Source organism: Falco punctatus, assembly GCF_963210335.1.
Source record: "Falco punctatus genome assembly, chromosome: 3".
In the NCBI taxonomy this organism is placed as follows: Eukaryota; Metazoa; Chordata; class Aves; order Falconiformes; family Falconidae; genus Falco; species Falco punctatus.
In genome coordinates this window covers 64,577,096-64,605,087 of record NC_137582.1, presented here as the reverse complement: position 1 = coordinate 64,605,087, position 27,992 = coordinate 64,577,096, and the positions used below count along the sequence as shown (strand labels likewise).

At 35.8% G+C, this 27,992-nt stretch overlaps 1 protein-coding gene across 9 annotated transcripts in view; it reads left to right on the top strand.

Annotated features, from left to right (window-relative positions):
* The window catches only part of LOC308060573 (cadherin-19-like), a 75,613-nt gene that overhangs the window by 22,962 nt on the left and 24,659 nt on the right, over nucleotides 1-27,992 (top strand). For 5 of the 9 annotated variants that reach the window (XM_080379483.1, XM_080379476.1, XM_080379477.1 and 2 more), the window contains 6 exons: nucleotides 12,091-12,320; nucleotides 15,601-15,895; nucleotides 23,379-23,498; nucleotides 24,144-24,308; nucleotides 25,297-25,481; nucleotides 26,712-26,965. In XM_080379483.1, the coding sequence (XP_080235609.1) occupies nucleotides 12,120-12,320; nucleotides 15,601-15,895; nucleotides 23,379-23,498; nucleotides 24,144-24,308; nucleotides 25,297-25,481; nucleotides 26,712-26,965 (1,220 nt within the window). In that variant the 5' untranslated portion in view covers nucleotides 12,091-12,119. Of the gene's footprint in view, nucleotides 1-4,416; nucleotides 4,558-12,090; nucleotides 12,321-15,600; nucleotides 15,896-23,378; nucleotides 23,499-24,143; nucleotides 24,309-25,296; nucleotides 25,482-26,711; nucleotides 26,966-27,992 lie in introns of all 9 variants that reach the window. The other 4 variants (XM_080379481.1, XM_080379482.1, XM_080379480.1 and 1 more) reach the window with 3 other exon arrangements.

Here is a 27,992-nt window from a genome sequence, read left to right as displayed (position 1 = left end):
AAAATCGAAATGTGCAAAAGACTTGCTGGCTGGTTTCCACAGCTCTGCTGTACAGCAGTGTGCATAGATCAGGAGTCAATTAATCCTGTGAATGTCTCCCATGGAATGAAAAGCCCCTGGCACAACACACTTGGCGCTTCTTTCCAATTCAGGGCTGACTCCATGTCTCGTTTCTTTCTTTCCTAATGAGTGCATGAAAATCTAGTCGTGCATTTTAAACACCAGGCTCTCCTAGCCTGTCACTTCTTGTCACTTAACACTTATCATGATTCCTAGCCTATTAAAGTCACCCTAGCCAGGATTTACTCTTAGTGTGAACTCCTCCTATTTCTGCCTCTTTCCTCCACTTTCTTTTTGGGTTAAGAAGCTTCTTTGAGTGAAAGAAAAAGGTAGTTGATGAAGTTTTAAAATGTTGAGTATGATTGTGCATTTTGACTCTGGTAATTCATAAAGTACTGAGGATGTCCGCTCAGCTGGAGATATAAAAGCTAAGACTTCTAAGCACATAAGCGCTCTTGAAATAGGCAAAATTACCCTCTGAATGTCTCACAGGGACCCTGGCTCAACAATATAATACAGCACAATTTATGTTTTTACAATTGGTTTCTATGAAGCAAAATATCAAAAGAAAACTGTACAGAGAGGTCTGATTGAGAGATACCATTGAACAGAGAAGCAACAAAAGCTCACAGAGGTAAAAAGGGGATAATGACAGATGAAGATTAAATAGAGGTAAAAAACTTGGATAAAGATGCAATAAACTGTTATTGCAGATGAGTCAGAGTAGTGGGGACGGAACTGATAGATAAGTAGGTAGCTCATCAATCTTAGATGCAAACAGGATTTTTTTTTAAAATGAAGAATGGGAAAAAAGTGGGGAGGGATCCTCAGTGCCTCAGCTTCTCAGTGAGAAAGATTCAACGTAGGCTAGGAAGAGTAAGAATCATGTTGTAATAAGGTAAAAACTGGTTGAAAATGGAAAGAATTAATAAAAAAAATAATAATAAAAAAACTCCCATAGAACAGAAAATATGGAGAAAAAGCAAAATATTTTACCAGCTTCAAAGAGAACAGTAAGTCTGGTTTTCTTCTATCAAGAGTGTTAGTCTTATCAACTAACAATAACAATTAGCTGAAATAGTATCAGCTGAATTTTGGGGGTTACCATGAAGTCTTTAAACATGTTGGATTTTTAATCCAATTTTCCACTGCTCTCACTACTTTTTTTTTTTTTTTTTTTCCTCTCTAAATTAATATAATACACTTAAAGAATGACCAGAGTTTAAGGACCTGAGATAAACGAGTGTTAAAAAGGCAGCATACTACCAGCAGTATCTGTGGATGTTCAAGGCAGAAATAATAACTAGGAACTTTTCAAAGGCTACTTCATACATAGATATAATACATTAAAAATCACCCAACAACACACTACAACCTGAACAATTTTACAAAGGCAAGTTTTAACACAAATTCTGGTGGTGCTCCTGACTTTCTGATTAATGGATTTTTCAGTCAGAAGTCTTGTAATTCATAAGGATGTCTCAAGAGATCTTAATTTGATCTGAGGTAAGGACTATGTTGAATGATAATGGAAGTATAAACAGTATTTTCCCCTGGAAATGTGGAAAAATGGAACTTCATTTTATGGATAAACATGAAAGTAATGGACAAAATTTATGCTTTGATATATCACAGGAAGAACAGGCAACTTGACTATGAAGAGTGCCAAAACCTAGGTCCCAGATACTATGCAACTTAGATGTTTAAATTTCCTTTTTTTTTTTTTTTTTTTTTTTTTAAACTGAAACTATTCTTTGATGTTATGTTAGAGTATAGAACTATCAGAAGGGTCTGAAGTAACTCAGATCCTATAGAAATGGCTTTCAAGTCAAGAATTGTTGGAAGATGCAACAGCTAGAAAATCATTCCTCTTTTAAGATTTTTTTTAAATAACTCTCATAAAATGATTTAATTTAAAAAAAATTAAAATATGCATCTTTTGCAAATCTGATGGGGTTTGTTGAACTATACCTGGAATATTTTATTCCACACCTTGAAACAGAACATAAAAGACAAGAAATCCTTTTTTAAAAATATTCTACATGAAACTGATTATACAACACCCTTTATTTTGCCTGGATGACCTAATGCTCTGTTCCTATCCTGTTCTGCATACTTCAGTGACTGGAAAATGCTTACAAAGTTTAATGAAATCAAATAGGAACTGCATTTGATTAATATATCTTCGGTATATGAGACAGATAAAAAAAAAAGGATATTAGCCTTTAACATCATTGATAGAATGAGTGAAGAAATAGGATAAGATATATTCTTGGTAGTGGAGCAGAACAGTGAAATATTAAAAAAAGGAATAAGGGAGAGATGACCCTTTGCTCACTGAGACCTAAGCAGAACCAAAAATGAGGATATTTTGTTTATTTTTATTATTCCTGCTTATTGCAGGAAGTGATGGAAGATTCATCAGCTGAAAACTAGACTAAGAGAATAAAAAGGCAAGAAACAATATTAATTTTTTAGCAAGTTTTCAATTAGGTATTTTCCATCTGTACTTCTCACTATTCTGAAAAATACAAATGCTCTTCAGTTTGTTGTCTCTATCAAATGGCAGGCAAATTCTACCCTTTATTACCTGATATTGTTGTAACCTTTCTGAGGGAAGTGCATTCTTTCGGCATTTTTCCAACTGACTTCCTCTGTGGTGGTGCACAGAGTGCATGTATGTATGTATGCAAGAGATGTCTGTCCATGAATTGAAATTTTATCTTTAAACTCTATTATATATCAGAGCAAATTTTATAGCTTATAATAAAAACTCTTAATACTCTTAAAAGTAATTATTCCCTGCTTTATTTACTTTAATGTGTTTCATTAATAAACAGACACAGAGTGAGTTAATGAAAATAAAAAAGATTTTTTTTTTTTTTTTTTTTATGTGGGAGTATGGTTTGTTTCAGTGCTTGTGAGAGACTGTTTTTGTGATTATTTATTGACTTTACAAATGAGTCCTAGTATGTTTCCTCAAATGTAAACATATGAGTCTGATTTCAGTCCAATTTCTCATTAACATAGACCGAATGAGCTCAGTTAAGGGTGTTTCTGATTTGCCTCATTTTATGAAGAAAATTGACTCTGAAGCCAAAACCACCAGTTTAACAAAAAGTCAAATTATAGCAAAAAGCATCTACTTAACTGAAATCTTGAAGCTTCTTTTTATCCTGGGGAGTTTCATGTTTGGAGGAATTAAATCTCCTCAAAAAAACATGGCAAAGGTGAATTCATTGCATTATTAGTTTTAAGGTATGCAAATAATAATTATGAAATAATAATAATAAAAAAGGAATCTAAATACTAAAGAGAGTTTTGGGGCATTTTATAAGGTGCCTTCCTGAAAATCATTTGGCAAACAGTTTCAAATGTGAATCACAGAATGTGGTCCTTTACATCATTATGCTGACAAGTAGTTCTTCAGTACTGAGTGGTATCCTGCAGAGCCGAAAATGTTCCAGTAGGATTTACCCGGTGAATCAAACATCTTGTAATTGGATTTGCTACTTCTCGACAACAAAAAGCAAACGCTAGAAGGCAAGAATTTCGGTTTTTACTGTGTATGTGTGTTAGACTCTTTAATCGGAAAAATGTTTATGCTAAAAGATATGGGATTAGTCATAATTTTCTATAGTGCAAACTCTCTTAAAAATAAATAATAGTCATAGTTAAGGAAAGCTACAATTAAAACTAAACAATTACTTATTTCTAGTGTAAAGAGTGCAGTGTACCACAACTACTGGCATAACTGAGTCTTTTAGCATCTCAGCATCTGTTTACTAAATTGATTTTTTCATCAGAATAAAATTGCTGAAGGTATTGAATGACTGTAGAAAATTAACACAATTTTTCATAAAGTTAAGTCCTCAGGTAAGCATTTCAATTTTTATTTAGCTAGGAAGCACCTGGACAGAAGTAGGATGTATAGAAAAATAGTCTGAGAAAAATAACTAAACACAATCATTGTTACCCATGTTTAGACAGGAGACACAGATATTCCTAGTTAAGTTTTCCTTTCTTTTTCTTCCTTACAAGAAACTGAAGTAGGAATATCTGTGTCTTTTGTCTATGAAACTATTCACTGAATAACTTCTATTTTGTGGTTAATTACATGTGGAAAAGGTATGCTTCCAAAAGAAGTGAAAGTGCCACACCAACCAGGAAAAAATCCTAAAGGTTTAATTACCTCTGGGGAATCTGCTGGAGTTCTGTGTGTGTCACTGTGACATTCTCAGTGATAACCGCTAGTCCCTTTTGGGGGATTTCAGTTGACTCCAAAAGAAATCTTTAAATTTTTCTTTATCACTTCCTGATGTTCCAGATTTAATTTGAATATTATCTTGGTTCCAGCAGAAAAACAACAACATAAGCACTCACAGGGAAAGTTTACAGTAATATCGTGCTCCATCCATACACAGTGCTTACCTTAACCAGCGTTCTCAAAGGTCACCTCTGCAGGACAAAAGCGGTCTGACAGAGTCCTGGCCACCGGTAGGTTATCCTTCCCCACACACTCTGTTCTGTTGATGGGAATGGTGTAGATGACTCTCTCTTTGTACCCAGAGACTTTTTGGATGGGTTGGGCCATCTTCACCAGGCTGTTTGTAAAGAAGCTCAAAGGAATTGCAATGAAAAGACTTGGGTCTCCTTCTGTCTTCAGCATGACGGAAGTGTTTGAGGCTGCACTTCCAGCTCCGTGTTATATGACACATCACAGTGAAACAGTGATTTCATGTTTCCAAAATCATGAAAATCCTTGTCCACAGTCACAGCAGTGGCAGCAGTGACCTAAAGGAAGTCAAACATGGGAATGCTGGACGAGGCCCAGAAACACTGAGCTGGTCCCAGCTACATTTATCTCCAGCAAACTGCAGATCAGCAACCAATTGCTCAGCTCTAAAACTACTGGTAGAATAGAGTTTAAAAAGACAAGAGACTCGCTTTCTCATATGTATGCTCACATCCATTAGGAAATAACTACTATGCAGCCAGGTTTATATGACATATGCTGTCCTGGTGGACATATGACATGTGGACATATGACATATAGACATATGATATACATTGTCCTGGGGGATAGCAAGCTGTCCATGAGCCAGCAGTGTGCCCTGGTGGCCAAGGAGGCCAAAGGGATCCTGGGAGGCATTAGGACTGATGTGGCCAGCAGGTGGAGGGAGGTGATCCCCTCTACTCTGCCCTGGTGAGACTGCACTTGGAGTGCTGTGTCCAGTTCTGGGATCCCCAGTTTGAGAGAGACAGGGAACTACTGGAGAGGGTCCAGCGGAGGGCTATGAAGATGATTATGGGACAGGAGCATCTCCCTCATCAGGACAGGCTGAGAGCTGGGCCTGTCTAGCCTGGAGAAGAGAAGACTTGAGAGGGGATCTTAGCAATGCATACAAATATCTTAAGGGTGATAAGAAAAGGCCAAGCTCTTTTCAGTGGTGCCCAGCCACAGGACAAGGGGCAACGGGCAACACAGGAAGTTCTATCTGAATATGAGGAAAAACTTCTTTATTTTGAGGGTGACACAGCACTGGAACAGGCTCCCAAAGAGGCCTTTCTCAAAGTCTCCTTCTCTGGAGGCATTCAAAGCCTTCCTGAAACGATTCTGTGCAACCTGCTCCAGGTGAATTTTCTTCAGCAGATTGATGGTCTAGATGATCTCCAGAGGTCCCTTACAAACCCAGTCAGTCTGTGATTCTGTGCCTAAGTTCAAACACAATAGAATAGCACCAATACTCACTGGCTTTAACTCAGAAAAAGGCTGTTTCTAAATGTGGTTTACTCGTCATTTAATGTAGCGTCACTAAGGAATGGGAATGACCAAAAATGCTGCGGTGTGAGGTTGTAAACCAAAATGTGTCACCTCATCCTCTATAGTACCTCCTTTGGCTTGTGGGCTGAACAGGGAACAGCTCTAGCACTTAAGTCACTGCAGGAAATCTCATCCTTCACATTTGACACCTTTCCCCTAATTTAAAAGAATTATCTTACCTTTCCCTACAGTTCCTATAGTTTTTAAATGGGAGAAAGGATTTGAAGAAATAAGTAACACAGTTTGATACTCTAAAAGGTGTTTGGAATCTCTGGTATGGACAGACTTCTGGCTACTGCTTGTCATGCTTTAAAGACTCAGGCTTTTGTCATTTGAAGTGACATCTGGGCTTTTTCTACAGTGCCACAGATATTCTAGTAAAATACTGGAGTTGGATAATGTGTGTTAATATACTACCTGAAAAGATAATCAGTAAACCATTAAAAAACAATAGGAATGACAGGATTTCTAGTCAGTCAACTCTACACTGAATAAAATCCACAGGCATAAAGGCACTAATCAACTAAAAAAGTAATTTCTCTAAAGCTATTTTGTCCTTGTATAACAGACAGATAATTACTCTGGCAATTCTATGCAATAGTTTGAAGGTCTTCCCTAATTATGTGATAGCATATTTACAAAATAGAGAAAATAATGTACCAATTAGAATGAAGTGAAATTTATATTACATTCATAACATCTAAGTAATTACTATCCACACAATTGGAGTGCTGAGTGACTAGTGGAGATACATGAAGTTGTACTGTATTAATATGCACTACCAGTCAATGTAATTTGGTCAGACGTCACATCAAGTCATGTGTTAAGGAAGACTTCTCAAGGTTAAGTAGTGGCTTTTAGTTGTGCAACAGACTAGCAAGACTATTGTTGATACAGCTATAATTAATTGAGTCAAGACGTTATTACATTTTAGATGTTAGTTCTGATAGCCACAGTAAAATTAAATTCAGCATACTTGTTAGCTGTAGCAGTTCAAATTTATTTTTAAAAAAGTGTGTGAAAGGCCAGAAAGTCAAAATATTTAGAGTCAATACAAACAATAGGGAAAACTAATCCATTATTAAACACTAAACTGATCATAAAGAAGCTAAATCAGACCGATAAATATAAGCTAAGAGGAATTATAGAAAAGGTGACCTGAGCTACAAAAGGACTAGTATAAAATTTACAAATTTACCCATTCACAAAAATCAATAAATCAATCAAACAATCAATCACAGTGACAACTATGATATTCAGTAAAACATTAAGTTCAAATAGCAAAATAAATTGCAAATTTTAGTCTTTTATTCCCACTGTTGCTCTTTATCAACTCAGTTAAACATTACTGACAAAATAGTGACTTCTGTGCCAGTCTGTGATGGTAGGTATCCGTGGAACCAGAGGGCAAATCCAGCACAGTTGGAGCTGAATATGCCATATTTACTCCTTAGGGCTTTAGTATGCCTCCAAATAAAATACTTAAAATTACATGAAGAATGGAAAACTTACATAATGAAATATCTTGGTACTGTTTGCAAAATATCAAATCACAGCTAAAAATCAATGAAAATGGTAATGAAGAGTTTCTAATACATCAAACTTGTAAAAATTATTATCTGCCTCTCTGTGAAATTCAACAATGGCAAGAAGAAGCAATAATAAGATTAAGTCCACTACTTTGCACACTCTGGAAGATTTTGTCATTGTTCTATACAGATAAAAAAAAAAAAAAAAAAACCACACCAAAAACCCAACAAACCAACATCTCAATACATATGCATTAATTAAACTAGTTGATATACATATGATTAATTCTTTGGGAATTCTATAAGTAATATAGCCTAGGTGTCTACCATATTGTATGAAACCTGGTTAATGAAAATGAATCGATATACAGTCTTTATACAGTCTTTTCTGAAAGGTAAATAGAGCAGCAGCACTGCAATTGAAATGAGGTTGGTCAGCAGCCATCCATATAAAATGTAACTAGGACAAACAGCCAACAGACATAGTACAAATGAACAAATGTATAGTTGAAACTATGAAGGTTTCTATCCTTTTAAGCTTTTCCTAACACAGTAATGTGTAGATGTTAGTTACAAATACCCTTTCTTTTTTATCCTATTAAGTGAAAATTAAAGATAGCACCATATAAGGGAGACAACTTTCACTATAATTATAGCAACACCGATAGAGAAAAGAGAACTTGCAACTAAAACGTCATGGTAGGCCACTTCTTGAGATAAGAAATATGTTTCAGAAGCTGCATATTAATGAATTAGATTGGCTTACATGATTTTTTCCACTTTGTTGTTGTTTACTTGATGTTATTAAAACAAGCAAAACCCACCAAATTCCACAAAAGAAATGTTTTTTAGTCTGGCATTTTTGGTTCTGATCAGTACTTTTAAGGACAGAGAGATCTGTTTTTCTCAGAAGCCACTGTTTCAAAACCCTGATATAAAGCAGGATCAAGTACTTATACAAGATGGTCCTAATGGTGTCTAGTTAAGTAGTATTTACCATGACCCTGGTTACCATGTTTGAGTATTTTATCACCTCCTAATTAAAATGCTTTACTTATATCAAATTAGGGGTGGGGGTGGTGTTACAAAATTAACTGTTTTGTTGGGGTTTTTTCCCCCTTATTCTTCAGCTAACATATCTGGACCAGAATTTATTCTCATCTTTATTGTAATCTCTTGTTTGTATTTTTTTTTTAATGCTTTAGAAGGCTGGTTTTTTTGTATTTTACTTTTTCCACCAACTTCACTATATCCCAGAGGCTGTATTTTGTAAATCTCTTGTTTTTCCTATTGTTGTTCTTGCAATGCTAAGCAGTAACAGGTATTGTTTTGTAATGTAATGACATGGTCATAATTCAACTTTAATCACTATTATTTAAACAAAGGAAATTCAGAACCAAGTCAGACTATCAGCACACCTAAAAGTAATATCCAGTTTCAAATGGTGACAGTATGTCACTTAGTGGTGGTTCTAGAATGAACCTAACAATGGACTCTGCAACTTTGTGCAAAGAGGGTAAATCTGTTCTTAGGCAGGAAACTCATGATCTTTATTGGGTGTAAAAGGAAGATAGTACATTAAAAGTAGCCTGTTTATTGCAACTGCAATTGATATTCTCATTACTCTGTTCTAAGTATCAGTCTTTATTATTGCAAGCCAATGCAAGTGAGAGAGTAGAGATGTACTTCCTGAAGAATAAGACAGGAACAGAACAATAGTCCCCATTCCTCTTGTTCCCTCGGGAAATTATTAGTGATAGCGCTTTTGCTCATCTCTGAAAATATATTTGTCTTTTTGTTTTCAATGAAAGATTATTCTATTAACAATTACCTATTTGTGCACATTACTATAGTACCTAAAAGCCCTGTGCTTTTACTAATCCTCCCTTGTGCTGCATATTATAATTATAACACAAAGTACAAGGTCATTTCATTTACAAAGACCTTACAAATTGAGTGTAAAACAAGAGACAGCTTGATGGATAGGGAAAGACAGAGGAGTATAAGAGAATGATGAGACAATACTAGTCACTGTGATTGGCAGCAGTCTCAGCACAGAATTACCTTAACACTGCGAACACTTTTTTTGCCTTTAAGCAGGTAACACTGAAATTTAGACTTTTTTTAAGGAAAGACTAGAAATAGAGGAGGGAATAAGAAAGTTGATTCTGAATATTTTACAAGACCTACTTGTGAGGATGAGTTACAGTCTGTGGAATAGAAAGAAGGTGATTGTTTCACAAGTGAGTAATTGGAATGGCAACATGTGCTGGCCAGAGGCTGGAGGCAGTGTCTCAAGGCCAAATGAGTCGGAGGACATTGGAAGAAAATATGGTTTGAAAGGTCCTGAAAGTAGAAGCAAAGTGAGTATGTCTGATACAGCAGAGAAGAGAAAACAGAAATACATATTTCTCAGGTCCACTACATAGCTTTATGGTTTTTTTTTACAATAATTTGCCTACCATCTGTATTTTCCCAGTTAAAGTCTTCATACAGATAACAATGTGCAACACGTCAAAATCTAAAAATGCTTATTTCCTCCAAGTTTGTCCAAGATATGATGCTTGAATCCATGTATCATAGGCTATTAACATAAATCAGTAAAGAGGCGACACTGAAATGGACCGAAACATTAATTATGCTCTTTAAGCTCCTCATTGCTGATGGCTAACTGCTGACTGTATTGCTAAAAGATGGCCAACGATAGACCAGTGTAGCCATATTCTGTACCCTCCCTATGTTGATATGTATACAAGGTGTCTGGCAGGTGAGTTTGATAATGAGTGCCTGTTTGGCATTCACTCTGCATGAAATACCGGCCCACAGACCTGAAATAATTTGTTGAACAAGTGGCCAAAACACCAGCTAATGGGTAGACAGAAGCATTTGCTATGGCCCAGGCTGAATACCTGTCTCCTCATTTAAAATAATGATTGAAATAAATTTCTTTATGATACCTCAGAAAGGTCCCTTTGACTATTCAGCTTTCATTGTCTGAGTTGTCTGTCCTTTGGTAAGTACTGCAATAAAAATGTTCATTTTCGGGATTGGCTTCTGTGGAAATTACTGTTTAGTGTTAAATATACCTGTTATACAGAGAGACTTTCCAGGGCCCTTAAGCCTTTTAAACCTCACTCAAGCTTTATTTGAGAGCCAAGCTGAGCTTTGTTGGCCTTGTCTTCCATGTAACAAATATTATTCTTGCAGCTATAAGAAAATACAAATTTTCCACAGAAAATTGAAATGAGAAAGTACCCAAGTCACATTCCTTCTATTCAAGTGTCATCTTGCACCGTTACAGCTTTACAGTTGGAAATCAGAAAATGTTAAGAAACTGGAACATGCACTTTAACACTGGCAATTCAATATACCTTACTATTAGAACTCCTTCATTTTTCTCACTAAATATGCATATGCAGATTACTTTTTAACAGAATAATGTTCAACATCATGTAAAATTGCTGGAAGGAAAGAAACAGTTGTCTATACAACCTGTCTGTCATTTTAAGCAATTATGGCATTTCCCTTTGAATAAGCATGGGTATCAATAACATTACTTTTAAAATCATGATCTTAAAATACATAAATTCATATTTTATCCTGGACAGGTAAAAGGCTAATGGGTTTTTCAGGCCTAAAGTAAATAAAGCCAAATATTTTTTTCCAGTGTGTTTTACAAATTGACTGGCATGTGATAAATTAATAAAACAGACTGCTTCTGCATAGGAAAAGTTATTCTTCAATGCTAAAGCCTGGAATAAAATCACTAATGTCTTTGCCAGGCAAAGTTTTAAGACCCGAAATGTATGTGGTAAGGATTTTCAAAGTTTTCCTTTTTTGCCTTATAGAAGGTGACCATTCTTAATTGAGCATTACATTTTATCTAAAATTTAGTTTAATTTACATCACTGAAAAGTCAATAACAGCATACCGTTTGTGCAAAGCCTTCATTTTCTGAAAGAATACTTTCATTGTGGCAATGAAACTAGATGCAGAAACCTACAGCTTTCAAGATGCATTTGCCCTTTGTCTGTTTAATTGAAGACAAGAATGTCAGACTTGGTAAAATCAGTTAAGAGGATTTCTTTTGACCAGGAAGGAGAAAGTTGTACATTTTTGCTGTTTCTTCATAGTACCCTACCACCTTTGCATTTTTACAGGCATTTTGCTGAGTTGGGAAAGAGGGAAAGAAGAGGTTAAAAAAAATATCTACACCACTCTATTTCAACTGTCACTCATCGGGGCCACTAAGGCTTGATATGCACCCTTCAGGCAGTTCTGTGGCTGCTGCTAAAATGAGCCCTGTCTAAGCAGAAAGCAGAAACATACAATTATTCCAATCAAATTATTCTGAGGCTACACAATGCAATTACCCAGCTTAATTTGGAAGATGAATTAATTGAAGGATGATTTTCCTTTTTTTCATAGAAAGTCCCTATGTAGGATATTCATAAAGGAAAGTTGAATACTTGACTTTCATGCCAGAGTGTCTGAGACAATCTCTGGTTTAATCAGAAACAGACTTTGTTTCAGCTCTTTCGTTTTAGGGAGAGGAGGAAGTTTCAAGACTGCAGATGAGCTTTTACATTTGCACAGAATCAATATGTAAAAGCAGAAAACCAAAAGTGATGCTTTGTCATTTTTTTTTTTATTATTATTTTTTCTCCTCTTCCACAGATGAAAATTGATTGAAAGACTGGTTCAGCATGAATTGCTCTGCACTGCTATCTCTCATGCTAATGCTGGTTCAGCTCTGGCCTGGCTCTCCAAGCACAGAGAACCGCAGTGTTCAAAGCACAGATCAGCCTTTCACAGCAGTTCGAAGAGTGAAACGTAGCTGGGTGAAAAGTGAGCCACTTCTTGTGACTGAGGAGCAGACTTCAACGGTGCCTGTGTACGTTGGACAGGTATGATAAGTAATCATTCAAGGATGGTACGAGGTTAGATTTATTGTGCTGATTAGCAGTTTAGTACCTTCACCTGGAAGACCAAACATCTCCAGTGACCTGAAAGTATCAAGAAAGATAGAAAGAGGAGCTCAGGAAGTTTTAATCAGGGCACAACATCTCTCCTTTCCTGTGACCTTACTTAGGGTCAGAGTACAGATCCAAGAGCTGGAGGTTGTGACAGTACCACGGACCTTCCTTCACCTAGGTGTGCTGTCAAGGAAACCCCACATTCACTGTGTTACTAAAACTAGTTCCATACGCAACAGATAGAGATATCAAGCTGAAAGTTCCTTTCTGTCTTCTGAATGAAAGTTAAGGACTCATTTATCAACATCTGGCAATTTGCTTGTGCTATTTTTGGCACAGCATTAAAGCAGCCAAACTGAGTGCAGTGTAGTTTACAAACAGTATTTAGTCTGATTTTCTATTACACTAAGTAGCAGCTGATTTACCCCTCATTAATTTTTAATGAAACAGATTAATACTAAATCCTTTTACTACTGAGAAACTACAGGAATCTGCATGGTTCATTAGATTAATGTTGGGTTAGCAAAGTGAGCAATTATTTTTCACCCTCCTTTAAAAATGTGCTAGAAGATAATTGCCTTAATGAGGTTTTATCTGTGCCTTTCTTCCCTCTGCTTATTATTATTATTGTTATTATTATTAATCATTATTGAATGTTATTCATATTTGTATGCTAGAAGTAATTCTTATCTTGAGATCTACTTTTCTTTTCTTTAAGGCACTTTCTAGATGAATGAACCAAAATAAGTTTAACTGCTAATTAACTAGCACTAAAATTTAATTTGGCCCAAAGGGTAAAGTGCTTAAAATTCATTAATTACTTTTTCACAGCCCCTTCAAACTAACTACTATGGAAGTGTGATGTCTCTCTTCTGAAATAACAAGTGTAGACACACTTATTTTTTAATTATTATTACTTTTCCCATAGCTGGAAAACAGCTTCCTGTAAAAAGACTTCATAAATGTCATGTATTTTCATACAGCTTTAGAAAAAATTCATAATAGTTCCTTTCTATTTCTCACAGGTAAAACATGGAGAATTTTTATTGAAGATTATGGTTAATTTATTACAGTCTAACCATTATCTAATCAGACATATTTACTTGTGTCTTTTTATTGAGTAGAATATACTTTGCTTTCAGGAAACTAAGTTATAGACTATGACCAAACCATGAATTTTTAGTAAATAAGGCCCTGAAGGAAACTGTATCAACAAAAATACAAAGGTAGACAGTCTGTTTTTAAGGCACTATTCCACATCAACATCTTTTCACAGTCAGATGCAGAGCTCAATCTTCAAATTTCATTTAAAATAGATGCATAAATCCTTTCCCACTATCATGTTTAAGAAAAAAAAAATATCCATCAGCACTGCAATGGCAGATATGTGAGGACAAGTACATACATTCTTGTTTCCAGTTCTCATTTACAATGGGAAGAACTTTTTTTTTTTTTTTTTTTTTTTTCGTGTCTAGCTTACTAAAACAGGTAAACTGAGAACCTTCAGCATGCTTTGTCATGGTCAAAGTCAATCTTTTGGGGAGAAATGATTCTGAGTGAAGTGGTTCAACATAAGTTATATCTGAAAAGCCAGTCTGAGGCATGCTTCCAGTCTCTAAGAGTGTGATACACTCTATGATCCCATCTGAACCCCATCTTAGGTTAAAGGTGTAGATACTCAACACCTTTTCCATGCCCTGGGGTTCATGAGAAGGAAACCAAGATTTATGGTTCAAAAAGAAACTGTGGTGCCCCTTATCTATATGCCAGTTTTGGATGGTGTTAAAATTAAGTTCTACCAGATCACTCATAAAGTGGTGAACCTGTTCCATGTTTTGCACACAACGACTTGTGTTGAAAATATTTGGCTTTAAGTTGCTCATGTTTTAAATGTTTCTAAACTCCCTAGCCTTGAAAATTCTGTCTTGTACTGGCAAGAGGAATTAACTCTGTATAATCTAGGGTTTAAATACTGTGACAGAACTCAGAGCAGGAACTCAAAACTATTCCTCATACCTCAGAGCAGTGTCCTCATCGCCTTTGGAATAAACTATCCATTTAATGCATGCAGAAAATTATGCATTATGAAAATCTTCAAAAGGTATGGGCATTGTTCCAAAGAAAAGTTAAAATTATTTTTGCAGCTTTAAAAGCTATTACAAAATATGTTGAGTAGATTCAATAGGGAAATGTGCCCTTTACACCTCATAGTCACTTCTTCCCCATCCTGTGGCCTTATATCCTACACTGAGCTGTGGGGTCAATAAACATAAAGAAGAACAGTGAGATTATAAAAGTCAAAAGCTAGACATATTATTTAAATTTTAAACTTGCTGCTTTGTAGGAGAAGCAGGTTTAATAAAACTTGGTTTTTTTCTTTTTGTTACATTGGATTTTTCAATTATTATCCAGGCTCTTAGAGATTTTGATATCTTTTGTTCTAAACCCAAAATGAATAAATAAATAAATATATGATAGAAATTGTTGTTCCTATAAAATTCAACTTTGGATGCTTGCTATTAAAAAGGTATTGTTGTGTACTGTTAGCATTAACAGAACTATTTTGTTGGCATAAACAAATGCAGCTGGACCGCAATGGTGTCCAGGGCTCAGCTTCATCAGAGGGTGTTCGTCCTAGTAAAAAACAGAGGATGCAGATCATCCTGGAAAGAAATGGAAAATGTCTATCAATTTGTTTTAGAATAAATAATACAGGCTTATACCATAGAACGGCTTTTCATCTCTTCAATACAATATTTCAACAGAAATAGAACACCAGTGTCTTTCATTTACACTTAGTATTGCTGAGTACAAAGAAATATATAAAACTTATAAAGTACACTTGGCATTCATAATAATAAAAATGTAGATAATGTTTAATGACCTTTGTATCATTTTCAGAAGAATTTTATGGAAGATGATAAAGCAACAATTTAAAGTAGGTACTTACAGTCATTCCCTTCACTTCAAAGTGGCTGAAGCATCATTTTTAAGGTTTACCATGCATTTATATTTCTGTTATATCAATACTTTAAAACTGAGCCATGACTGACTGAAAATGTGACAGTATGCTTTTCTAAATATTAGTATCCAAGAAAGCTTACTAATCACAGGGTTCACTGTAGAATAAAAACAATGAAAACCTAAAATGAATATCCCAAAACTTTATTCCTCTTATAATGCGGCTTATTTTTCTGTTTTTTACTTGCAGCTGAAATCAGATTTAGACAAGCAGGATGGCAAGCTAAAATACATTTTGACTGGGGAGGGAGCTGGAAGCATTTTTATTATTGATGAAAATAATGGCAAAATTTATGTGATACAAAAGCTTGATCGAGAAGAGAAATCCTTCTACACTCTAAGAGCACAAGCAATTAACAAGAGCACTCAGCTTCCTGTTGAACCTGAATCAGAATTTATTATCAAGGTTCAAGATGTCAATGATCATGAACCACAGTTCTTGGATGGACCTTATGTTGCCACTGTTCCAGAGATGTCACCTGAAGGTATGACATGCCCTGAACTAAACTCTTTTATTTCCTGACCTTTTTCTAGATAGCTATGTTGATATAAAATGTTAATAGCATATTTTATGGACTGCTTTTCAGTGAGAAGAAAGCAAAGTATTTTACAAGCTTGAAAATTTGGAAAGGTATATGCTTAAACCGAAGGTTGTGCATACCTCTAGTTAACATCCTTGACTTTAAATATTTAGGTACTTACATGTATCTAAGTCTTTTTACAGAATCTGAATACATGCTTGGATTGACTATCGAGAGTTGTCTTTCCCATCAGTGATTCAGCCTTGAAATTTGTACTTGTTATTCAAAATAGGTGGAGTACTATAGCCAGTTGATACTGCAAAGATTTGGGACTGACAGATTTCACTACTTTTTCAATCAGTATATGTCCCAGTTTCAGCTGCGATGGAGTTGATTTTCTTCTTAGCGGTGCTGTGTTTTGGATTTGGTGTGAGAGCAACACTGATAGCACACTGATGGTTCTAGTTGTTGCTGGGGAATGTTTATACTAAGTCAGGGACTTTTGGTTCCTTGGACCCTTTCAGTGAGAGGGCTTGGGGGGGCTGGCGAGCCGTGGCACGGGAAACTGGGAGGGGACACAGCCAGGACAGCTGACCTGAACTAGCCAAAGGGATATTCCGTACCATATGATATCATGCTGAGTATATAAGCTGGGGAAAGAAGAATGAAGGGGGGAATGACTTTCAGCATTATGGGGTTTGTCTTCCCAAGTAACCATTACTCGTGATGGAGCCCGGCTTTCCTGGGGATGGCTGAACCCTGCCTGCCATTGGGAAGTAGTGAATGAATTCCTTGTTTTGCTGTGCTTGTGCATGTGGGTTTTGCTTTACCTATTAAATTGTTTTTATCTCAACCCTCAAGTTTTACATTACTTTCTGATTCTTCTCCACATCTCTCTGAGTGAGGGGGGAGTGAGAAAGTGGCTGAGTGGTATTTTGTTGCCAGCTGGAGTTGAACCATAACAGTATAGCATCCTAGTCTCTAGAAAATTTGTCAGTCTATGATTATTGTTACAACCTGTCTGTCAGCTTTTCAAACCTCTATCAATCTGAAAGAGGAGTAGGATGCACATAAACTTTAAAGTCCTCTGACCTCAGCTGGCTCTTTTAAGGACATAAATATAAGCTTGGTTGAACTGAAAAGTACTCAACAGAATCCTTCAGTATACTGTGATTCTACTTAGCGATTAAACAATATGTCTTTATTATACCCTGTGTAATATAAAACATTTTGTACTGCAACTGGTAAAGAATCCCATCCACAAGACAGGCACTCAAAATTACCACCCCCACCCTATCCCCTGAGATAGGGTTAATTTCCTTCCTATAAGTAATGGATTCAGAGCAGGAGTGGTATGGAGCTGATGTGGGGCTGATGTGATGACCGCAGTAACACCATGTATGATGCCTGCCTATCTACGTTGCCAACCTTCTTCCCAATTATCAGGTTCTCTTTGTTTAGATTAGATTGTGTGAAAGGGGCTTCCAATTTCCTAAGCACATAAATGGCAATTTTCTGTCAAGAGGAGCACCTTAATTCCTGCACCTCTTCTTTTCCACCTCCACACTTTCAAACAGACCTGTACTAGGATCTGTCATGTATCTGGAAACTTAATACAATAAAAATGAAGCAAAGTCAACACCTGGGAAATATAGGTATACATATATATATATATATATGTACATGCACATGTGTATACCTAACATGTATACACATACATTTAAATCCTTAAAAAAACCCGAAGTGTGAATGCAGCTGACATAAACAAGCACATTATAGAAAGTGCTATCTCCAAATAACTATTTTCAAATTCAGAAGAAAACCAAATTCTTACAGAAAGAATCCCAGTAATCTTTTAAATTCAAACCTCTATCTCTTTTGGTTGTCTCTATACCAAATAATATTGAAAAGAAATCCAAATATTGTACTACTTAAAACTGTATGAATTAATGAGGTCATTAATGTAACAGCATCAGTGATCATAAAAAGTAATAAAACCTATGTTTCATTGAGCATTAGCCATTCAACTTTTAGGATAGATTCAGCGAATCTTTCACAGGAAGCTGTAAAGTTAATCTTTTTCTGACAGCCTGGATAGCACTTGCAAGAAAAGGATATTCATGCCTGGGGTTTAATCAAAAGTGGGGTGAATATTCTAATTCCTGTCAGGAGGCAGTAGGTCAGCATCGGTACCAGCAAGAGCTACAAAAGGCATCCGTTTAATCAATTTGCTTCCTAGTCGCCCTGCTTATACCACCGTCTACCAGGGAAATCACTTTTGGGTGTATGGTTGTTTCTTCATTGTTACTTTCTTCCATGCAGACAGACATATTTGTCTCAAGACTTCTGCATCGTATCCCTTGGTCTTTCTAACGTTATCAGTCACTTATTCAGAGGTTACTTCTAGCCTTTGCATCTTGCTCATTCACTGAAGTTTGGAGAATAGAAGACAGGTGCCTTGTCAAGGACATTTGCATTTTTTTTAATGTTCTCGCAGTAATAATGGACATAGTTTATTGTCTACAATTATCTGGGTATTTTTATCTGGGTTTATGCAGATTTACAAATTTACAATTTCTTTCTTTCTTTCTTTCTTTTTTTTCCTCCCTTTCTTTTTTCCCCTGTGATAAAGCATTGCTTACAAGAGACTTGGTCCTTATAAAAATGGTTTTAAAATAGCAGATTATTTAGTATGCGTTGATTTATACTCACGCCAACCTGTAACTACTCACAGAAGTATATCAAGAATTAAGTTACGTTTTCCTTCTATTTTATCTTCCTGTCTTAATGATGAGATCCTGTCTTAATGATGGTTATATGGAAAATAAAGGAAAAAGTTAAGTAGGGCAGTACTTATGGCCAAAACCAACAGCAGCAATCTTTTCCCATGTACTTGTTTCTCACCTGAAACCATCAACAAGCAGTTGACAGATGAGAAGTTTCAACCTTTATTGACTTGTCGGCTATAAATTGATACCCTAAAACTGAAAGGTTCACCAGCCTTCATCCAGTCTCCTCTGTCATCTATTACATATTTAAATTCCTAAAATACAGTATCACACCAGCATAAGATTAATTAAACTGGAAAAAAATTATTTTGTGATATTCTGGTAAGATTATTAAAAAAAAAAAATCCAATAAAATATAGAAATATATGACATGAAAAAAACCCAGAAGTAACATCACCTCTCATTTTTTCCGAATGGGTGAAAAACAAAATAAGATCCTTGTGTACTTCCTCTGTCAGATGCAAACTACCTGAAATGGTAAACACAGATCTGCAATCATCCAGTGTATGATATGTGAATCTAAGTCAGTCCTATGGATCTTAAAATGTTTTCTACACTGCTGCTATGTTTGACCTTGCCAGCCCTAATACCATAGCTATTTCAGAGATCATTCTTTCACCTACTTCTTCCACATAGACACTACAACACTACTGGCACACTGATGTGTATGTCTTTCATATAGCATGTAAGTGGAGTGGTGTATGGTAGTATATACCTTAACAGTGATCAACTCCAACTCATGAAACAGCTGAGCCACACACAATGACACTTCTCTGGGCTTACTTGCTCTGCTTCTCAAAGGGTAAGGACTGCAATTCTGAGGTGAAACCTGTTTCAGTATGCATAGTAAAGCATTCATCCTTGCAAGGAGATTTCTACCTTCCCAGTAGATAGAAACAGTAACCAACTAAAATTTGTATAATTGATACGATAATGGTTCATTATATCAGGGCTTTTCTCTCAGTAAAAAAAAAACCATCCTCTTGCATAATAAGGGATGTAGACCAGTATTATGTCAGTGATGCAGTGCAATAGAGAGGCTTGCCCTTTGATCTGTTTCAGATTTCTCTAGCATCAGTTCAGCTCACTGATGCTAGACCTGGGATCTCCTAGTAATTTCATCACAGAAAACACACTTAGGAAGCATGTTCGATACTTGGGAAAAAAGCTCACTGTTAATGAACATTTTGTCTGGACGTAAGAAAGCAATAAAAAAATAATTTATAGCCAGCCACTTGCCTCAGAGAATTGCAGAAAAACAGAAAATAAGCACAGATAATTTTGTCTAAAGTTAGGTACAAATATCTATATATATATATATATATCCCAATGAGTCAACAAATTAGAACACATTTTACTTCTTTCTTAGCTCTCTACTTATCCTCACTACTAAATTTTATTAGGATTTTATATGCAAGTGTCACAGTAAATGAAAAGCCTGTCAGCAAATGGACTCTTCTGAGAACACAGGACTGGTTTTCCCTCAGGCATTTGGTACGATTTTATGTTAAGTGTTTTCCATATAGCTGTTAAACTTGTACAAATACAGTATATCTGATGGAATGGTTAAGAGTTAGATGCAATAATATATCATACTTAAGGTTTTTATAGAATTGAAGCTCTAGTTAGAAAAATAAATAACTATTTGCCATATGAAGGCCCTACAGTTTACCTAGTAGCCTGCAGTGTATAAACGGCACCACTATGTTTTGCCCAGGAAGGGTAAAACCAGGGCTGCAGAAATGCAAAGAAAAATCTTATACAGCAATCAGCAAAATGTAGTTTGCCTTAAATAAAGATAATAAAAAGCAAAAAATGTGTAAGCATGTTTACTATCCGGCGTAAGACTTTGCTGTGTACATAAAAAATATATTTAAGGCTAAACTTTATGTCAACGTCACACAGACTCTCATATTCAAAATGATTGTTTGAAAGCTCACAGGCATATTTAGTTAATTTGCCTCTGCTATGATATCCATTTTCACATAAATATTGTGAAACTCTATCATAGCATCATAGTTTGACTGTCAATTACATCATGTCATGGCTGCAATGTCAAGAGTTGAGGGTTTGGTGGTTCGTTGTTGTTTTTTGTTTTGGGTTTTCTTTTGTGTTGTTGTTGTTTGTTTGTGGATGGTGGGACTGTGTTAATGGATTGTTCTACAATATATTATTTGTATCTGATCAACTATACTTCTCCCAAACATGGCGTTACCAAAAATGACTTTTTGGAGTTTCTGAGTACCTAATATTAACATTGTAATTTCTATCACTCAAATACAAATGTCTAGGTAAACAAGATTCCATTCAGTAAACGTCTTGCTATTTTTTGTGCTTAGGTTAAATGTATAAAGAAATGCAGGCTTCATAGCAGTGAAAAGTTAAAAATGGAAAAAGTATTCTAAACCTAGGATAATATTTTTCTTCTGTTTATTACATAGTCCCTATTTAATGTGGAGGTTCATACAACAATCATGAAATCTTTGGCCTGAAAAAATGTGAAAACCATAGCCCTCTCTTTACATGGTCTCATGCTATCCCATTTTAGAAATAGCCTTCCTTCTGAGAGTGCAGGAGATCTGTTACTGCTTTCCTCCAGGTCAGCTCCCTCTTTACCAGATGCCTCTTATCTTTCTATTGTAGCCAGCAGCTGCATCACACTGAGCACTAGACATATTCCGTGCTTCTGTCCTGCCTTCTGCTAGACTCTGGAAGATCAACAGGCAAGCAGAAAAGTAGGCTGGGGCTTAGAGAAGCAGCAAATACTGGCTTAGATTCAACATTTCCTTCTAATGGTTAGAAACTGTGCAGAAAATAAATCTACCTTTAAATTAGTGAGATGCACAAAAGCATTGCAGTCCCATATATGTTGGATCTTATTCCTGATTTATTAAATATGGTGCTGTAAATGAGTCAATTTCGAAATGTAGTCACGGGTACCTCGGTTTAGTAGAAAATGACATTTATAACAGACTACACCTATTGGATTATTCAAAGTTCTTGATCCCTTTCTAACTAACACTCTTCCCCCCCCCCCCCCCTTTTTTTTTTTTTTCTTTCCCAAAGCAACTACATTCTAGTCATGCTAAATTGTCTTAAAGGATTAATTTCCTGTATTAGTTAGAACAGTTTCCATAGATTGCAGCTGATGAGAAGTTAACAGTTGTGTAGCTGAAGATTTCCTTCACTTTTCAGTCATATTAAAAAAGACTGTTACTTCTGAAGCACATAAGTGCCCTGATTAAATATTAATTTGTCATTTCATCTTTAACGTTTCTCCAGAGGAATAGGGAACAGCATATATGTGTATACTTCTATGCACACATCTAATATACACCTAAAGGTCAGAAGTTTGGTATTGTGGGTATGTTTTGAAGGACATATAAATCTAAAATTGGTGGCAATTAATAACATTTTAGTGTACCTCCACTCTGAGAGAAGACAACATGCATTATGGAATCACTTGAAGTGTTGCTGAATAAAATGAGAGAAAATGCAAAAAAATATTTTTTTTAATAATCAAAATATTTCATTCAGCATATCCTTCTATGAGAAAGCCATCTTCATTTCCATTTAAAAATAAAATTATTGACCTGCTAGAAAATTCAGAAATTAATTTATGTGTTTTAGTGGGGATAATTATCAACTTTGAGTTTGTCATAAAAAAGGTGTTTCTGTTCTAACTCCTTGCACTCCATCATTTCTTCTTTTCTCCTCCAGCATAACTATACAGCTGTATTGGTAAGCAGGTGCAACCATGTGATTGTATGTCAGAAACTTTTAGAAAGTAGTTTGATTTCCTGCTGTTCGTCACAAGTGATATTTGTATTCTTATGCAGAACCTAGATGAGGAAAAAAGACAAAAATAATGATTACATTACAAAGTGATGCTACTGTGAATATTTTCTTTCAAAGGACAATCATCACTGATGGAGCTTGTGAGATTGCTGTCAATCTTGTATCTAGGATATAACCGCCTTCCAGCCAGAAATGAAATCAAGCTCTGCAGACTGATTCTGCTGTGTCTTTGCACTGGGGATTTTGCCGTCACTCTTGCACTAGGACAGTCTCATTAAAGACTCAAAGAGAAAAAAAAAATATCAGAGCCTTGTTATACATTGTGGCTGCTTTGTTTGCTAACACTTAATTTCTTTATCACCAGCGGGCCTACTGCTGATAAAGTGGCTGTGTTTTATTATTCCCATGGGAAACTTCCATAAAATACTTTGAAGAACATACAAGAGAAGGAGAAAAAAAATTGTTATACTCCATTCATGTGTCAGAAATTAGGGAAAAAGGTATCAGACATGTAGAATTTTAAACAGTATAAATATAGTTCTGAAAAGTCTTACACTATTTATTTTTATTTTAATTGAAAGTCTGAATGCAGCAAGAATAGTTTCTGAGGAAATATTTTCCCTTTTTAATGACAAATTTTAGAAGTGCTGTCTGCTCCTGTATGCTGTCTGCTTCTGTAAATTTTCAGGTCTGCTTGCTAATATAACTTTTATACATACATATATATATATATATATATATATATATATATACATACATAAAATATATATATGTTAAAAAGTTTTTAAATAGTTTATGCTTTTATGAGGTAATTTATATAAGAAGAAAATAAACATAGTCTATTTCATTTTTTCCTTGAGGTACGTCAGTTACACAGGTAACAGCTACAGATGGTGATGATCCTTCTTATGGGAATAGTGCCCGTCTGCTTTACAGTCTCATTCAGGGACAGCCTTATTTCTCTGTGGAGCCAAAGACAGGTACTACAAATGATCTTGTAAATTGAAAACATTCATAAACTAACATAAAATGGATGCAAGCAAAAATGTCTGCATTCATTTCAACACAAAGATCAACTGATATCACCCTACACTTGTATAACTTTGCATAGTTCTTAGAGTGAAAAAAAAAACCAAAACTTTCTTTCCCATAGGAAGCTGAAATTGTTTATCTCTAGAGAATCAACAATGTATTTAACAAATTATCTTGCTAAAGAGAAGAGCTGGATTCTGACTACCCTATACAACAAATGGATGTGGGACCGCTTCTGGGTTAACATCTCTGACTCATTGTGTGACATTACTATCTCTATGTTGGAAAAAACACAGATATGTGACATCTGTCCAAAGTCCCGATTTCTGGGGAAGAAAGCTGGTTATAATGGGAGAGGAGATATATGGTGTGTTCTGTTCGCCAGAAGTCTAGGTATGCATAATGGATCTGTCATACAGCATAGATGTTACCACTAGTACTAATTCCCAGTATTAGGACAGTTATGCTGTGCATGGTCTAAAATGTAAGTTCATAACTGTGTCCAATGATGCATTTTATACCCATATTATATGGTCACATGTTGGAAAAAATAAGACTATTATATGTTATTACATGATACTTTTCCTTTTTAGGGGTCATCAGAATGGCTTCCCAAATGGATAGAGAAACAAAAGATCAGTATTTGGTCATCATTCAAGCCAAAGATATGGTTGGGCAAGCAGGGGCATTTTCAGCAACAGCCACTGTTACCATCAACCTCTCTGACATCAATGACAATCCACCTAAATTTCAACAGCGTGAGTATAGGCTACTTATACTAGTTGAAGCTTTGAGGAAATTTAGATATACTGGAACTCCATTAAGTTCACTGTTCAAGACAGGTCTGTGCTTTGACGTCATCATACAGTTTTAAATAAAAATTAAATTTAAAAAATCCCACACAAAATCTCAAAAGTAAAGAGGAAAAGAAAACCTATCATTACAGAAGACCTCAAGCCTGGTGTGTTTATAACTAGGCTTTGGAAGCAAATGACTTACCAAATTGTTTTCCATATAGTTTGCTGTACCTAAGCCTAAAATCTGGACAATGGGATATTTAGTACCATTTTCACTCAGCTTCTTTCTTTTTATCCTCTCTTCATTCTTTGCTTACAGATATTGTAAACCTTTTGGCAAATGATGTGACCTTCTCTGTCCAGGGAGTTTCTAGCAGACATGGGAGCTGCTAGCTGGTCTGTCAGGAAGAACTAATGAAATGCAGTTGGAAAGTGTTGCCCTCCACTGCTTTTTCACCCTGTTGGTTCATAGAATCATAGAAGAGAATCAAAGAATAGTTTGGGTTGGAAGGGACCTTTAAAGGTCATCTAGTCCAATGCCCCTGCAGTGAGAAGGGGCATCTTCAACTAGTTCAGGTTGCTTAGAGCCCCATCCAGCTTGACCTTGAATGTTTCCAGGGACCGGGCAACCTGTTCCAGTGATTCACCACCATAACAGTAAAAAATGTCTTCCTTGTATCTAGTCTAAATCTACCCTCTTTTAGTTTAAAACCATTACCCCTTGTCCCTAGCTCTTTACTTACTGCTAAAGTGGGTTGAGAGAGGAGGACTCATGAGTGCAAAGGTTGTTGTCCTCTGCCTCCAAGATCTATCCATTGATGGATTAGATCCGTTGCTCTAATAAAAGCAGGGAGCTTTTCACAACTTTCTGAGAGCCTCAGGCCATCATAGCTACAGCAGCTGTTAACCATGACAGATCACTAACCTGTGCCAGTATTTGTTTCTTTAGGAATCTACTATATGAGTGTCTCTGAAGAGGCTCCTGTGGGCACTACTGTAGGCAAGGTCTTTGCAGAAGACAGCGACATAGGGGAGAATGCAGCCATGAACTATTTCATTGAAGGAGATACTTCAGATGTTTTTGACATGATTACTAACAATGAGACTCAGGAAGGAATTATCTTACTAAAAAAGGTGAGATCTCAGAAACCTTCTAAAAAATCTCTAAATACTGTAAAGAACCCCCTCAAGCAACCTGGATGTTTTAAAAAGGCTTATTGCTTTGTATTCTATGTTTTCTTTCTTCAGTCTTCATGATTCGATTGGGATATTATGGGGATAAAATGAAACATGCTTTTCTTTCTGAAGTACTGAATTCAAATTACTGCTGAATACAATAGTGGCAGTCAAAATATTTTTATGTTATTCCTAGCTGTGCAACACAGTGTATCCCATTGTGAGAAAATCATCTATCTCTTCTGTGCATCTTTTGTAAATTCTTTATTGATAAATTGTACACAATATTTCTTTACTTCCAACACCTCCTTTTAAACTTAACTGAAGCTAGAATATATTAAAGTACTAGATAGACAGTGGAGTTTTTGTCATGATATAGCTTTGAAAAGACACTAAATGCACTCAAAAAGATACCAGTTTATGAATTAAGATATTTAAGAGGCTTTGATACTGTGTGATTTATTTTGGAATTTCCAGGTCATCATATGAACTGATAATAGGTTTTGATATTTTAGTGAAACCCAGGACCCTGAAGAACTGAACACTATAAATTTGTTGGATTTGGTTTTGTGGTTTTTGGTTTGTTTGGTTGTTGGGTTTGTTTTTTTTTTTTTTTTTCCCTTTTTTGGATTTATTACAATTCAGGAAAGTATTTATTTAGGTTTTGTTTGTTTGTTTTTGTTTTTTTTTTCATTACAGAAGAAAATTACTATCTAAAATAGTAATGTAAATATGTGTTTATCAAACACTCATTGTTGCCTTCTGGAATATATTTCCTTTAGATACTAAATTTTAAGATACTCAGTTTAACCCCTACAAATTAACTGATTCACATTGTTTATGTAAGAGTAAAGAATAGTGTTCACTAGGTTACACCTATGCTGGAAATAAAAGTATTAAGAGAAGAAATTGGTTTTTTTAGGGGTGACATTCTACAGGAAGATTTCTTTTGCAGTGTTATTTAACTGTAACATTAAAGCCAGTCTACATATGAAAGCAAACAGTGGCTTAGCATAGCTTCATTGTAAAGTGTTTTTAACATAAAAAAGAAATTTTAGAAGTAACTATTTCTGAAACATTCCTAAAAGAAGGGTAGCACTGTTTTATCTTTAATCTCACACCACCTATTCAATTATATTTAATTCAAATATGAAACAAGAAATATTCCACATGTCTCTTTCTTAACAGAGAGTGGATTATGAGAGCAAGAGGAGATACAGTATTCAAGCAAAAGTTGTAAACAGGTACATTGATGAGCGTTTTTTGAAAGAAGGACCATTTGAAGACAAAACCATTGTCAAAATCATTGTGGAAGATGCTGATGAACCTCCGGTTTTCACCTTGGAGAACTATGTGATGGAGATCATTGAAGGGGCTGTGAGTGGTTCAGTGGTGGGCGTCGTAACTGCTAGAGATCCAGATGATGATAACTGCCCAGTCAGGTACTTAACTTAAAATGTGGACAGGCCTCAAATATAGATGTAGCTGGCATTTTCAAAGGCTATTTCTGTTCCTTTCCTTGGTTCATGATTACAGTTAACCGTGCTTTCATTGTCATAGCCTAAGTTATTCTGCGTCTAGTGGCTTAATACCAGTAGGCAGCTATGAACCACACAGCCCCTCACTCATTCCCTCACCCATTGGGATGCAGGAGAGAATCACAGATAAAAGTGTGAAAACTCATGTGCTGAGATAAAGACAGTTTAATAATTTAAAAAAGAACAAAGAAAACAACAAAGAAAAAAAAAACAAACAAACAAAAAAAAAAAAACCAACAACACCCAAACCCAACAGAAACCACAACAAAAGCCCAAGAAAAACAAATTATGTAAACCCCCCCCAGAACAATTGCTCACTGTCAGCCAGCAGATACCCAGTCTGTCCCCAGTGAACAGCACCCTCTCCCAGCTTTACTGCTGAGCATGATGTCATACAATATGGAATGTCCCTTTGGTCAGTTAGTGTCACCTGTCCCGGCTGTATCCCCTCTCAGTGTCTTATGCCCCGCCACCTGCTCGCTGGTGGGGTGAGAAGCAGAAAAGCCCTTGGCTCTGTGTAAGCACTGCTCAGCAATAACTAAAACATCCTTGTGTTATCAACATTGTTTTCATCACAAATCCAAAACATACCCTCATCCAACCTACTATGCAGAAAATTAACTCTATCCCAGCCAAAACCAATAAGTAGAGTAAATCCTGACCCCTGTCCCAAAGTCTCAATAAATGAGCGTTTTTGTGCACCTTTGCAATAATTCTGATATGGGGTAATGTTTTAATCGGTGGCTTGGAAGAGGCTGTGCATAGCAGCAGAGGTAGGGTACCACAGCCAAAGCTGTAAGTGTCTGGAGGTGTTCCAGTCTGTTCCAAATAACTTCTGGAGATATGGAGAGATGGATTCATTGCTAGGAGGGAGACACAGAACAACTCCACTGGCATTTGCTCATTTCAGCATGACCAAAACCTACATCCA